Source organism: Coprinopsis cinerea (genome assembly GCF_000182895.1).
Source record: "Coprinopsis cinerea okayama7#130 chromosome 4 map unlocalized cont3.4, whole genome shotgun sequence".
NCBI lineage: Eukaryota > Fungi > Basidiomycota > Agaricomycetes > Agaricales > Psathyrellaceae > Coprinopsis > Coprinopsis cinerea.
In genome coordinates, this window is record NW_003307541.1 from 1 (window position 1) to 13142 (window position 13142).

General features: G+C 56.3%; 5 protein-coding genes across 5 annotated transcripts; 2 read left to right on the top strand and 3 right to left on the bottom strand.

Annotated features, from left to right (window-relative positions):
• Positions 1-17: 17 nt before the first annotated feature.
• On the bottom strand, positions 18-1621 carry CC1G_13117 (hypothetical protein; the record flags this gene model as incomplete). The annotated part of the gene is made up of 4 exons (XM_001840007.1): positions 18-57; positions 126-684; positions 735-941; positions 997-1621. 4 exons carry the CDS (start codon positions 1619-1621, stop codon positions 18-20), a joined length of 1431 nt encoding a protein of 476 aa, XP_001840059.1.
• Positions 1622-2467: 846 nt separating this feature from the next.
• CC1G_13118 (hypothetical protein) lies at positions 2468-5337 on the top strand (the record flags this gene model as incomplete). The annotated part of the gene is made up of 4 exons (XM_001840008.2): positions 2468-2815; positions 2868-3898; positions 3952-5245; positions 5302-5337. The coding sequence occupies 4 exons, from the start codon at positions 2468-2470 to the stop codon at positions 5335-5337; spliced, it is 2709 nt and encodes a 902-aa protein (XP_001840060.2).
• Positions 5338-5502: 165 nt separating this feature from the next.
• CC1G_13119 (hypothetical protein) lies at positions 5503-7267 on the bottom strand (the record flags this gene model as incomplete). Its single annotated transcript, XM_001840009.1, has 2 exons — positions 5503-6243; positions 6296-7267. The coding sequence occupies 2 exons, from the start codon at positions 7265-7267 to the stop codon at positions 5503-5505; spliced, it is 1713 nt and encodes a 570-aa protein (XP_001840061.1).
• A 508-nt stretch (positions 7268-7775) lies between these two features.
• Positions 7776-8553, bottom strand: CC1G_13120 (hypothetical protein; the record flags this gene model as incomplete). Its single annotated transcript, XM_001840010.2, has 4 exons — positions 7776-8017; positions 8074-8215; positions 8267-8456; positions 8516-8553. 4 exons carry the CDS (start codon positions 8551-8553, stop codon positions 7776-7778), a joined length of 612 nt encoding a protein of 203 aa, XP_001840062.2.
• An 834-nt stretch (positions 8554-9387) lies between these two features.
• On the top strand, positions 9388-11960 carry CC1G_13121 (hypothetical protein; the record flags this gene model as incomplete). Its single annotated transcript, XM_001840011.2, has 6 exons — positions 9388-9765; positions 9812-10749; positions 10802-11213; positions 11266-11474; positions 11530-11890; positions 11946-11960. 6 exons carry the CDS (start codon positions 9388-9390, stop codon positions 11958-11960), a joined length of 2313 nt encoding a protein of 770 aa, XP_001840063.2.
• Positions 11961-13142: the final 1182 nt, after the last annotated feature.

Here is a 13142-nt window from a genome sequence, read left to right on the forward strand (position 1 = left end):
AGAAGGGTCGGTGGGGACTAGGATGAGTGAGAAGCGGGCGGGGAGGGTGCCGAGATCCTTCAAGTAGGGGAAATCGCCTTCGAGAATGAAGGTTAGCCTCGCCAATGGCAAGGAAGGGATAAAACTCACGGATGATAGGGGGTAAAGAGAGCCCCCGCTCTTGGCGAAGAGCGAGGTTGGCGAGAAAAGCGACAGTGGCTGAGGACTGGATGGTTTTGCCAATACCAACGTCGTCGGCGAGAAGAATACCAGACGGATGAGAGGGTGATGGCTTCTTGTGGAAGATGTGGCGAACTATGCTGTGGACTCCGGCACCCTGGTGCCAGTGAAGCTTGAGAGGTTCGAGCGTGGATGGGGTATCGCTGCGGATTGAGTCGAAGTCGACGTCCCAGGGGTTGAGACCGTCGCGATGGCGCTCTTTGTTGAAGAGGAAGGGTGTCCCGCCGTCGAAGTCGAGGTTGTGAAATAGCTGGGCGGGCGTCATTCCTGATTCTACTTCGACACCTGGATCTGCACCGTCCGCGGGCTGCCCAAATCGCACGCCAGACAGCGATCCACCTGCGAGCTCAGGTGCGGAATCTGTTGCTTCCCCGAATAGAGAGTCGTAGAGATCGAGTAACTCGGCGACATCGTTGGCTGTGGCGAGCTGGGCGAGGGACTTGGATGAAGCAAACTTGGGAGGAGCTGGAGAAGGGCTGAGCGCGGAAACTGGAAAGATGACAAAGCTTACTTACCTGCCTTCTTCTGATCCGCTGGCTTCTTGGGCTTAGGGGCGACTTGCGTGTGGACCTCCGCAATGAATTGATCCATTTTCTGGTTCATGGTCTTGAGCTTCGAGCGCGCTGATGAAGTACCACAGAGTTCGACGAGCTCCCTGAACTTTGACACCGTCCGGAGCGTCTTCTTGACCTTCTCTGGCGTGATCGAGTCTTCCGAGAGAGCTTGAACGAAGAACGTTAGCCCGGAAGCTGGTAGGCCAATGGATGTAGAACTCACCGGCGAGAGCACTCTCGGCGTCGGTTTCATAAGTCTTCAAACTCTTGATCTTCCTCATCGATGAGCGTTTGACGACTACCCAGGTGCGCTGGATGAAGATGCCCACAACCGCGCGCAGTTCGTCGGGGAGAAGACCAGTAGGGCCAAGGGCTTCAGGACCGAAAAGCTCGAGTGCGACTCTGTCGATGACCATCGGGATGTAGTAGTTGCTCATGGGCCACTTGTCGAGGTTGTCGGCTGCGACCATGATTTGGAGTGGGTGGATGTTGGTGTCTTCAAGAATTGTGGCGATGCGAGTGTACATCATCCAGACTGAGGAAATAAGGGAGGTGACCCAATCGCGAAAGAACGCGCGACCTGGGATGGGATCTTGACCAGCTTTGGTTCGAACGACGGCGAACTTCAGCTTTTGCTCATCTTTCTGATAAGAGCTGAACTGTGTAAAGTAGGATCGAACGTTGTCGGCGTCGCGCCGAGTCCACCCGATGGGAAGGTGCTTGTCGTCTTCTGGGAATAGGCCATGGTAGACGCCGGTTATCTCTTGCCACTTGGGGTAGTTCCAAGGTGCACCCTTCATCGCGGTGAAGCATATCACAAGAGCACTGGCAGGAGTGTGGGTGGGCATCTCCAAAGGGTGTGAGCGACTTGGTAAAGAACAAATGACCACGAGGTTAAAGAGACAAGGCAAGAAGAGCAACGAGCAACCGTTCGGTTAAATAGGGTGAGAAGTTCATGCCTAGAAGCTAGCGCGTGTGGATTTCAATCAGGTTTAGAATAGGAGCTGTCGCGAGTGAAAAAACGACCCAGCTCAATTGCAGAACTTCGATGTACGATCCCTAAGCATGCGACCGTGCATCTTGGGCTATCCTGCTCCAGAACCACTTAGTGTGGTGTCATGCACCGCGCTTCTGGTCTTGTCAAGGAAAAAATGAATGTATGTGTCTAGGCGCCTTGGCAGGTCGGTGGGCGTACCTTTGTCTCAAAACGACATTCTAGCGACATCGGTGCAAGATCGTACAGTTCGGGGCCCGAGAATACCTGGTGGAGGACATGTGTAAGGTTGGAACACGAATGGTGGGTGAACCAGATTGGGAAAAGTTGCTTCATCCACAGCTCTGGGTATTTGATTGTGATTACGCCGGCTATCACAACTGGTGGGTGCACCAGATTGGGAAAAATTGCTTCATCCACACCTCTGGGTGCTTGATTGTGGTAACGCCGGCTATCACAACCCCCGACGAACTGGAGTTGGATCGCCTCTTGACATTCAAAGAATAGCTCTGAAGGATCTGGCGATTTCCTTTCCGTTTATCCACAACTCTGGGTCACACCCGAAGGCAACGTCTGGACGAGAGTTGAATGAACCGCAATCGCTCTGAAAGCCCCTAGAAACGCACCTGTGGAAGTGGGTGCACGGTGTTCTCCTTCATCTCACTTTGCTCTCGACTCATCTCGTGCCTTGCCGCTGCTGATGCCCGCCACTGAAGACCCTGAAGTAGTGTCCTACTCCCTTGAGGAGTTCTGCTATGCGGCTGGCGAACTCCTGGACCGTCCAGGAGAGTCGTTCACGTTCGCGCAGTTCGCCTTGTCGGGGTTCGACCAGCGCAATGGACGGCAGAGCTCGATCGACCCTTACTTAAACCACCTATCCCAACAAGAAGACATCGACCTCACCTGCACGCGCGACATAGACTCGGTTATTGGACTAAGCACAAGAATAGAACTTCGAGGCGCGGACTTGACCATCTTCCCTATTCCGCGGTACCACGACACCCTGAAGAAGAACGTGAAAGTCACCTACAGCGTCTTGGATAGTGAAGTGAGTGGGTGCCCGCCTGGAATCGAACCACGAGACTGACGCGCACGCCTAGGGGGGAACCAGGACCGTCGAACTCCACAAGATACCCAACGTCGGCATCGGTAAATTCGGTACCCACACCCTCATTCGGCTGATGTTTCCCAATGCCCCTCGAGATACCCCTACCAGCCCTCTTTGGGCGCTGTCTGTGAAGTGCCAGGCAGAGCTTTACCAGCTAGGGATTCGCCCAGTCCTCCGAAAGCTGATGGAGAGTCGTGGAGCAAACCTCCCAGCCTCGCGGGAGGCGGAGCTGTTCCGAGCTAGGACAGAGAGCGGGCAGCTCGCCCTGGGCAGTCGCAAAATTCCGGAATTCGTGGTGGAGCAGTTCAGCGACGTTCTTAGGGAGACGTTGGAGGAGAATAACGTGGAGTGGGCGAAAGATTTTTTCTTCATGCACGAAATCCGGGGGATCAAAGATTCGACCTATCACTCAGCTCAAGATTACCACCTCGCTCAGGAGGTTTTGGAGAAGACGCTTTCGAACCACCACCTCGACCTCAATCTCCTTCTCTCGGGCTATCACGGCGACTGGTATGTCGATATTGGAGTGGAGGTTGCTGCTGGAGATGGGGCGACTTGTCTGGCCTGGGATCGGAAAACGCACGCGCTAATCCTCAACCAAGCCGGTGGCATCCCTCTGGCGGCGGCGAAGTCGGTAACACAGCTGTCCAGCGGGAAGTATTACGTCGATTTGGCCTCCCACCTTACAGCAGTCGCCGGTTTTCGAGTCACGCCAGGCCCGACACAACGAGGGGCGTACGAACTTCACTATTGGCAAGCTTACCACACCGACAAGTCACACACGTACCAGCCAGAGAATCACCGGTTTGGGAAGCATGTCAGCGGGTACCAGGTCACCCACGGAAAGGCAAACAGCTTTTTCGACGGAACCTACGGGGTGTACCGGAGGTGCGCTGAGGACTGCCCCTCAAACCTCAGAATGGAAGGGCGAGTTCCTCTTCGCCACGCGGCAGCCTTTATGGTTGCGATCGACGCCGACGTTCTGTTCTCCTCGGCATTTGGGTTTAGTTGCTGGGCATGGTGGTGCGTAAATCCTAGTTGGTCGTTCTTATTCGCATCTAACCATTGCGCTCCAGGGGCTTTAAGGCCTACCGTGTTCTTTCCCTAAAGCTCCTCTATGAATGGCAGCTGGAAGGGCCTCCCCACCTTCGCACACAGGAATCCGCACTTCTTCTAGCCGCAGCCACAGCCCTTCTCGCCAGTAGCATCCACTCCACCATAGATACCCGACCAGCCTCGCGCGAACTCATGGCTGCGATCTTCCCTCTCGCCGAGCGGTTCGCCATCTTCGACCACCACCTTCCTTTTCCCATATCGCTCGACGGTGGTGCGAGCGGTTCTCCTGAGGAACTGGATGAATCCGAGGACTCTGGTGGACAAAGAGAGGCCACCCAGCTCCAGCACCCTGCCCACACCGATTTGGACGATGAAGAGATCGCGCAAGAGCTTTCAACGGTTCCCCGAGCGTCTGATCTTGTTCCCCATGCTCCATTTGGAGCCTTGTTTACCCGACCTCTCCGGTACCCCCCACCCCCCGTGCCTCGATTCGAGTGGCGTCGCATTGTTCTCACCGACTACGCCTTCAAAGTTATGTTCGGACAGGCTCGCCATGAGCTCCACGACGATATCCTGGGGTCGAACATTGCCTACGCAAGAAACCCCAACCGCGTTTCTAATCGCAGAAAGCAGCCACTCGCACCGCAAGTCGCCCCTATCCCTAAATTCGCGCTAGAAGACGCTGGGTTCCACATCCAGCCTGCAGCCACTGACGATGGGTCGGACGTTGAGACACGCAGCGACGACGAATTCGAAAGCGAAGACCCACTAGACAAGGGGCTGGATGAAGCGCTGGGCCAGCTATGGAACCAGTCCTTCGTCGACTTCGCAGGGACGATGCCGAATCGAACTGCTACGGCGAAGAACGGGATGAACCACGGCCCTTACACTGTTCTCAGCGAAGAGGAGCGCACCACGATCACGTCAGAGCAGTTCCGCAACCTCAACCTGTCCGACACCTTCGAGGATGTTCAGTGGCGCCACGCGAAGGACGAGAAGGAGTGGAGGGAGGTTTTTGACCGGCTGTGGCCCGCCAAAGGGAGGAGGAAGATTGGCAAGACACAGAACTACAGCAAGACGCGGTATTACCCCAGCTGGGTTGAGATGTCGGAACGCCTAACCCCTGACGCTGCTGAAGCCGCTCGCGCAGAGCTCTGGAGCCTCTTCAAGAGACTTCGATGGGTTCCTCTAGCAAAGGCAGACCGAATTTGGGAGACTAGAGCGACTCCCGGTACGTTCAAGAGGCCTCCAGGTGCTGATCCCAGCCAGCCTGCGCCAAAGATACTCGTCGTTCCTCGCGGAAAACCAACATGGGTGAGTACACCGGTACACCGTTCGGCGCAGCACGCTTACTGGGGTCTTTCGGCTAGGACGGCAATCATGTCGAAGGGTGGGGTGCGCTGTAGCGATTGCATTCTGCATACTTACTGGTCGAATGTAGAATGGGTAGCTCCCGCAACAGTGACTTGCGCGCTGAATCAGGGCCATGCAGTAGGGAAGAAAGGGCCATGGCAAAGTAGAAAGAGTAGATTTGATTAGCAGAGATATATACTTTACACCACCAGCATTATCTATTCGTAAATTTCACCGCCTTCCCCGCCCTCCAACTCCAACTCCTGGATAGCAGCCTCCACGCGCTCGGACCCTGAAAGCCCATTTGCATCCCTCCACTTCAGATAGGCACTCTTGATTCTGGGTGAGGTGACGAACGCAATACCTTGCTGGTTGAAAGTCTCGTCCTCGTGGCCAGGAATGTCGAAGGTGGGTTCGAATGTGCCGAGTGTGGTGGTGTGCCAGTCAGCAGGCTGCCACGCCATCGACGAATCTTGGGACGCGGAGACGAGCAGGCCGTAGGAAGCAAGGACAAAGTTACCACCGCGCAGGTCGTTTCCCGTTCGCAGGGTAGTCCACGAGAGAGCCCAGTCGTGGGGCTGCTTCTCCTTGTGAACTGCCCTGGCGTAGCGCTCACCGAACACCGCGCACCCAGGTGCGTTCTCGGCACCTTCGTAGACGAAACCACCACACCCAGGAGGGAGGGTGATTGAACCGCGGTCCCTAGGGGGTGCTGGCCAGTTTGGATCGAGGCGGGGAATGTTGTAGCGGTTGAAGAAACGGAGGAAATCGCCGATGACGGGTCCGGGGTGGAGCGCTCTCATCCTGAGCCACGCATAGCCGAGAACGGTGGCGGCCTTGTGGTTGAATTCGGTGGTGTCGGCCCGCTTCCCCAGGAGGTTCTTGACCCACGCGAAGGCTGGCTTGCTGCGCGAACCCGCCGAGTAGCCAAACATGACTAGGGATCCCGCATCTTCGAGCTAAGCGGCGGCGTCAGTGATGCTAGTCGCGCAGGGCCGGAAGCTGGCTCACCCTGATGCTTCTGCGCTCAGAAACGGCCTGCTCAATGACCTCCTTAGCAAACGCCAGCATTGGAGCGAGCCCAGAGAGGTTGCGAACGACAGAGAACACAACCTCCCTCGTGTCTGCGTCGCGGATAATGCAGGTAAGACCAGCTGGGATTTCGAATGCGATCTTGGATTTGTCGAGGAGGTGAACGGGCTTGCGCTTCCCACGTTTATCGGGCTTCTGGGAGTTCCTGATGTACGTGGCCCAGCTTGACTGGGTAGACACACCTTCAGCCACGAAGCAGCCCCTAGGGGGGTACTCCTGGCCTTCAGGGAGGCGGTGGAGGTAAAAGGTTGCGACAGTGGTGCGAAAGTGGTCGAGGCGCGCGGGGTTCTTGTAGAGAAAGACGTGCGTGCTTCCCATATCCTTCTTGGACTTCCGCCTAGCCAGCTGCTTGGAGTGCCGTTCGTCGAAAGCGGCCGAAAATTCGGGGGGGAGGGAGGTTTTGATGGATTTCAGGAGTCGAAAAGCGAACGAAAGTGGGTCGGGGGGAGGGATCATGTCGTGGGAGTGGGACGAAAAGAAGCTGGCCAAAAGTGCACCCAGCACTTCGTTGGAGGTCGGTGAAGGCGATCGAATAAGGGGCAGGTAGGCTGAGGCGCGGGTGGCGACTTCGGTAACGAGAAGAGGGCGCCACGCATCTAGGTTCGCTTTGAGTTTGCGCTGCACAGGACCTGGTGGTTTGGCCCGTGCACCACCTCGATGGATGCGTGGCTGGGAGGGTTCGGGGGAATCGTGGGGTCTGCGCCCAGAAGGGAGGGGAGCAAGGGGTGGTGGTAGAGGCTGCGGCGATGAGGGTGGCTGGCTGGATGCGGCTGCGGTGGTCGGCTGCGGCGCGTGCGTTTGTGGGCGCGGCTGCGCCAGTAGAGCAGCCAGGCGCGAGGAGCGGCGGGTGGGTTCCTGGGGCGAGTGGTGGTGCAGCCGTTTGGGTGGCATTTGGAAGTGCAGATACCGAAGCGCGGGGTGAAGTGGGGCGAGTACAAGCACCTATCGCCTTTGGTCTGAAGCCTCGCAAGACTCTGGTGACTAGCCGAAGCCGAGGCAACAGGGCGTCGAGGAGAGCAGCAGGGTGGAGGTCGACGTGGCGCGCAGAGAGAGCGAAGGGGCTCCGGTCCCGGCTTTTGAGTCGCGATGACTGATCCGGGGTGATGCGATCACTAAATCACCCACCCCCGAGCGCGCCTGCCCCTAACTTTGCAGGGGGCATGGCGCTGGTCCTCATACCTCATAATTTTAGCTGCCATTTCCGCAGGCGAGCGGCTTGGTGACCGCGGACCATTAGGACCGCGCGGGCAGAGATATTGAATCAGTTACATTGTGTCAAAATGTATTAGAGGTAAATAATACCGATTGACAAGGTGTCCACAGGGTGAGCCCTAGTCCTGAGCAGCGGTGGAGGGCCTATCTACAGGTACCTTGGTGCTTGAAGCGCGAACGCTCGATCCTAAGACCTCAGTTTTTCTTCCTCGAACGCTGCTTTGATTCCGTCAAGCATTTCGTCGTAGGTCACCACGATGTCGAGAGCCGCAGAATGGAAGGTCGAGGTGAGTATCTTGACGAATTGCTTGCGTTCTGGTGGGAGCAAGGCTTGAAAACCGCTGCTGCCACCGCCGCCGAGCTGGTCCTGTTCGTCGTCGTCTTCTTCCACCTCGAATTCGCCTTGTTCGTCACTGTCCTCTTCGACGACTGGAATTCGTCTTGATCGCCGCCGCCCTCCTTGAGCTCGAACCCGCCTTGATCACCGCCGACCTCGAGCTGGTGCGATTTGGTACCACCCTCCACCGCTTGGTTTCCTCGCCTGCCGAAAAGTATTGCGCGCAAGTCCACCTCTGCCGCTCCTGATTTTGAATTGTAGCTGCCATGAGGGGTGACTGATTTGGGAGGCTGGGAATGCGAAGGTCAGTGGGCGTTCGAGCATGGTAGAAATAGGCGCACCATGGACCGAATGGCTATAGTAGAGCGCCGGGGAACGTGTACGGTACCTAAGTTTGCGCCGTCTGACTCGGACACAATCTTTTGTGTTTCCTTCTTCACCCTTCTTGCAGGTGCTTTGGCCTTGCGAACGCCCGTTGTTCGGCGCGCCGCGTCTCGAGGTGGGCGGTTGGTGGTAGCCTTGCGGGCGGATCTGGTAATTACAGGTCCATAAGACGGGGTAGAAGCTGTATGAAGGCGTTGGAGACTTACTTTGAGCGGGTAATTCGGGCTGTTTCACCAGATACCATCGCGATGGGCAATTGGAGTCGGTGAAGCTGGGGAGGGATCGAAATGGAACTCCGACCAAATATCGCAACTGCCTGCCTTGGCGGGGTTTGAACGACACGGTAGCGTGGCCATTACTTAGCGCCCACAAGGGTGAGCTACAGTCTCCTGACCTGTGTCACAACCCTCACTAACCCTCTCAGATCTCAACTGCCCCAAGTCCGGTATGGTGCCGTCCAAGTTTGAAGCACTCGTGCATTACCTGATAGCGGTACAGTGTTTTATAGGCTGCGCCTCGTCCCTTGAATACCAGTATGCTCTCCTACTCGATTATATTTTGGGGATGCGTCTCTCGACTACCACCCCGGTTCTCGATTCTAACGCTACGATGTGTTTAACACCCACCCTCCCCAATAGGTGTTCCCTCGCCTCTCACCACCCGCCTTCCATTGCATTCGCGATGCAGCCCGGTTTCTCGTCGATTCACTTTCGACGGTAGTGTGGACAAGTTTCTTGGGTAGCACGCACTACGGGATATTTTTCTGTTACCGCCACACGCTTCCTAGCCTATGTCATGTATTCATCGCACAATCAACAAGCACCGTTTCGCCCAAAATTGCCTTGAAGGCTTCGCTGGCAGATCGACCAGGGAAGAATTTACCCGGCAATCGGATTTGGCTCAAAATAGGGGCTAGCCGGGTTCTTACGCGCCTGGAAAGGGAGTGATTGGAAGGGTGCCACCAATTCTCGAATGGTTCAGTCGTTTATGAATGGAAAATGGGTTTTGGATTTGCCGTGAGTGCCAGCTTATTTGAACTCCTGCCTTGCTCACTTCGAACGCCGACTCTGTAACCGAAATGCCCCACTTCCCATCCCACTCTCGATCGCTTCACCTCATCGAAATGGCACTCCCACCCACCAATCGCTGCTCGACAGTCGCCGAATGGGCCAAGCGCGCGCGGGCCTGGGTTCACGTCAATGAAGACAAGTTCATGAGGTTCTGCCTCTCTGGATTCAGCACCGAGTTTGCCGACGGCTACGGAGTAACGCTCGATGGGACCACCCTGTCCCGGTCTGATTCTCCCCTCTCTCTTTCTCGCCACTACACCACGATTATCGGTTCCAGCCCCGAGATCGAGTTAGTGTCGGGAGACCTGACCATCGCTCCGCTCGGCGAGTACCACCACGAACCCATGAAGGACTTATTTCTGTTTTTCGACATAAAATTACCCTCGGTGCGTGACTTACTCCTACCTTGTTCACACTGAAACCCACGCCCAGAACCAGGGGAGAGTTGTAACGAAGCCCTTGGTACACCTGGCTACGCACCCAATTGGCACTTGGGGCCCTGGCACGCGACTTCATATCGGATTTTCTGGCTTCGCTACGGTTATCGGGGACAAATCCAACATCGGCGCGGACAAGTACGAAGAGCTCTACCGACTCGGGATCCATCCAGCTCTAGGTATTGAGCACGACACCGCAGGCGACTCACCTATCACCATCCCTCACGACAACATTTCCACCTTTACCGACCAGCTTCGCGCGTCACTTGAAGATCACGGCGTTCATTGGGCTGGGGACATTTTCTTTGTCCACGAGGTCGTAGACATGTCGCGGTCGACGCAGCACGATGCTCGCGACAGGGCTACCTCCCGAGACTGGCTGAACCTCGCGTTTAGTCACTACGAGCTCTCTCTCGCAGCTGCTCTTAGCGGGGAGCATGGTACTTGGTACGTCGGGGTCGGAATGGACATTGCTTCGGCGAGTGGGAAGTGCTTTCTGTGGAATTCCAAGAAACATTCCGACCTCCTTTACCACCTCGCCAAGGTGGACATCATCCAGTCCCACACGATCACGACCACCAACAAAGCCAGCTACTCTCGCCACACCTCCTTCCATCTCTCCCAAGCAGCTGGCTGCGAAGTCCGACTCAGCGACACCATGATGGGCCAGACAGGCCTTCGGTATTGGTCTCTCTCCCACACGCACGCTGTCGCCAGCCCAGAACCCATTACCCCCACCGACGTTTTTACTGGCCGCGCGATTCAGGTCCTCGACCGCGCCTTCGAATCCTACCGAGCTGCTGCGTACACCGCAGGAGTCGGTCTTCGTGTTGAAGGGGTGGTAGCAATTGGGAAGGCGGTGGATTTCCTCGTTGACGTACCGTACATTGCCTTGGACACTGCGATTTTCGTTCTGGAAAGGGAGGAGCTATGGTGCGTACCTTCCCTGCGTTGTTTTACTTGTTTGTCCTAACCTCTTTGGCAGGCCTATGCTAGCGTACCGCATGCTTGCCATGAGGATGGCGACGGAGCTGCAGATCGTCAGAACCCCCTACAACCGACTTCAGGCGCCGTCTCTCCTTCTGGCAGCTGGGATCGCCTTTCTTGCCAACACCATCGACACCACGGCAACGATCAGTTTTCCGAGGATGGGCGACGCTCGCTACTTCCTTCCCACTTCCCAATCGAACACCCCTGGTCTGGGTGGCCCTGTCTTTGATCGAATCGGGCAAGGCGACAGTGCACCTCGATCTGTGTACAACGTCCTCTACCTTCGACAATTCCTCGATGGGTTTCCAGAATTTGTCGAGTCCCCGATGATTATCTGCGACCGCATTCTTGAAGCTGTCATGGGAGCCTCCCTTGACCAGCTCGCCATTGCTGCGAGGACGGAGACTGTCGCAGCTGAGCAAGTTCCTCCGCGCAGAATCTTCCGCCTCCCCCCCCCAGTCCACCAAGCCATGGTACCAACTCCACGAACACGCTTACGCCACCGACAGGCTCGACATCGTCATTCCACCGATGCACCTCACGCAACACCACTTCACGCACGGCCTGCCGCGGTGGTGTGAGGAAATGTGGCTTCAGTATGTCAACGACATCATCTCTGGCATCCCCTCGAAGGTCCCTTCGCGTCGCAACAACCACAGCTCCGACTCGTTCTGCGCCTTAACCCCCGCCCAGCTCGCCAACGCTGACATGGGTATCTTCCAGAACCTGCGCCTATTCGGACATCTTCACGGAAGTTCAGTGGATTGTGGTTCGCGATGAAGAGGAACTCATGGTGGTGTTCGACAGCCACTTCCCAGATAGGGACTGGGAAAGCGAAGACCCAGCGTCTGCTTCTCGAAGGTACTACGACGATTGGGTGGCATTCACCTACCGCGTTTCGAGGACAGAGGTGGTGGAGGCAAAGAAGGCCCTATTCCGCTTGTTCAGGATGCTCTGCTGGATTCCTTGGGGGGACGGTGGTGTTTGGGAGACCCGGCCCGATCGCCGATTTACCAGGTTCGGTGGGGCTGACCTGCGACTCCCGGCACCGAAAATTCTCATCCTTCGAGGGGAGCCGATGTGGGTAAGTGGCCATTTTACTTCGCGACTGCCTTGGTGATTGATTGTGGATTGATTAGGAATTGGCTGGGTGAATTTCCCTTTGTCAGGACGCGCCTTCTCTTCCCTTTTATTCGATAATTTCCCTCTTCTCCCTTTCATAGTACTACCCGCTTACTTACCTTTCTTGATGATTCCCTTTGCCGACTTGTATCTTGAGGTTGGGTATGAATTATATAATTGTCCTTAGTATATACTGTTTTGTGGGCATCGAACGCCTGGCAGAGCAGCTAAGTTGTGAGGTGGTGTGGGCGAAAATGTAGAAACCCAGAGCTCAGGTGTAAGTGGTTCCGACTCAGACAGGGGTGTTCCTGGAACACCACATACAGAGGGTGACCACTCCGACTCAGAGTGTGGTGTTCCTGGAACACCGCATGTGAGCGAGTCACTACTCGGACTCAGAGAGTGGTGTTCCTGGAACACCGCATGTGAGCGAGTCACACTCGGACTGAGAGAGTGGTGTTCCTGGAACACCGCATACAGAGGGTGGCTACCACTCGGACTCAGAGAGTGGTGTTCCTGGAACACCGCATGCGAGCGAGTCACACTCGGACTGAGGGAGTGGTGTTCCTGGAACACCGCATACAGAGGGTGGCTACCACTCGGACTCAGAGAGTGGTGTTCCTGGAACACCGCATGCGAGCGAGTCACACTGGGACTGAGAGAGTGGTGTTCCTGGAACACCGCATACAGAGGGTGGCTACCACTCGGACTCAGAGAGTGGTGTTCCTGGAACACCGCATGTGAGCGAGTCACTACTCGGACTCAGAGTGTGGTGTTCCTGGAACACCGCATACAGAGGGTGGCTACCACTCGGACTCAGAGAGTGGTGTTCCTGGAACACCGCATGTGAGCGACTCAGAGAGTGGTGTTCCTGGAACACCGCATGCGAGCGAGTCACACTCGGACTGAGGGAGTGGTGTTCCTGGAACACCGCATACAGAGGGTGGCTACCACTCGGACTCAGAGAGTGGTGTTCCTGGAACACCGCATGTGAGTGAGTCACACTCGGACTGAGAGAGTGGTGTTCGCTGGAACACCACATACAGAGGGTGGCTACCACTCGGACTCAGAGTATGGTTCCGACTCAGAGAGTGGTGTGCCTGGAACACCGCATGTGAGCGAGTCACACTCGGACTGAGAGAGTGGTGTTCCTGGAACACCACATACAGAGGGTGACCACTCCGACTCAGAGAGTGGTGTTCCTGGAACACCGC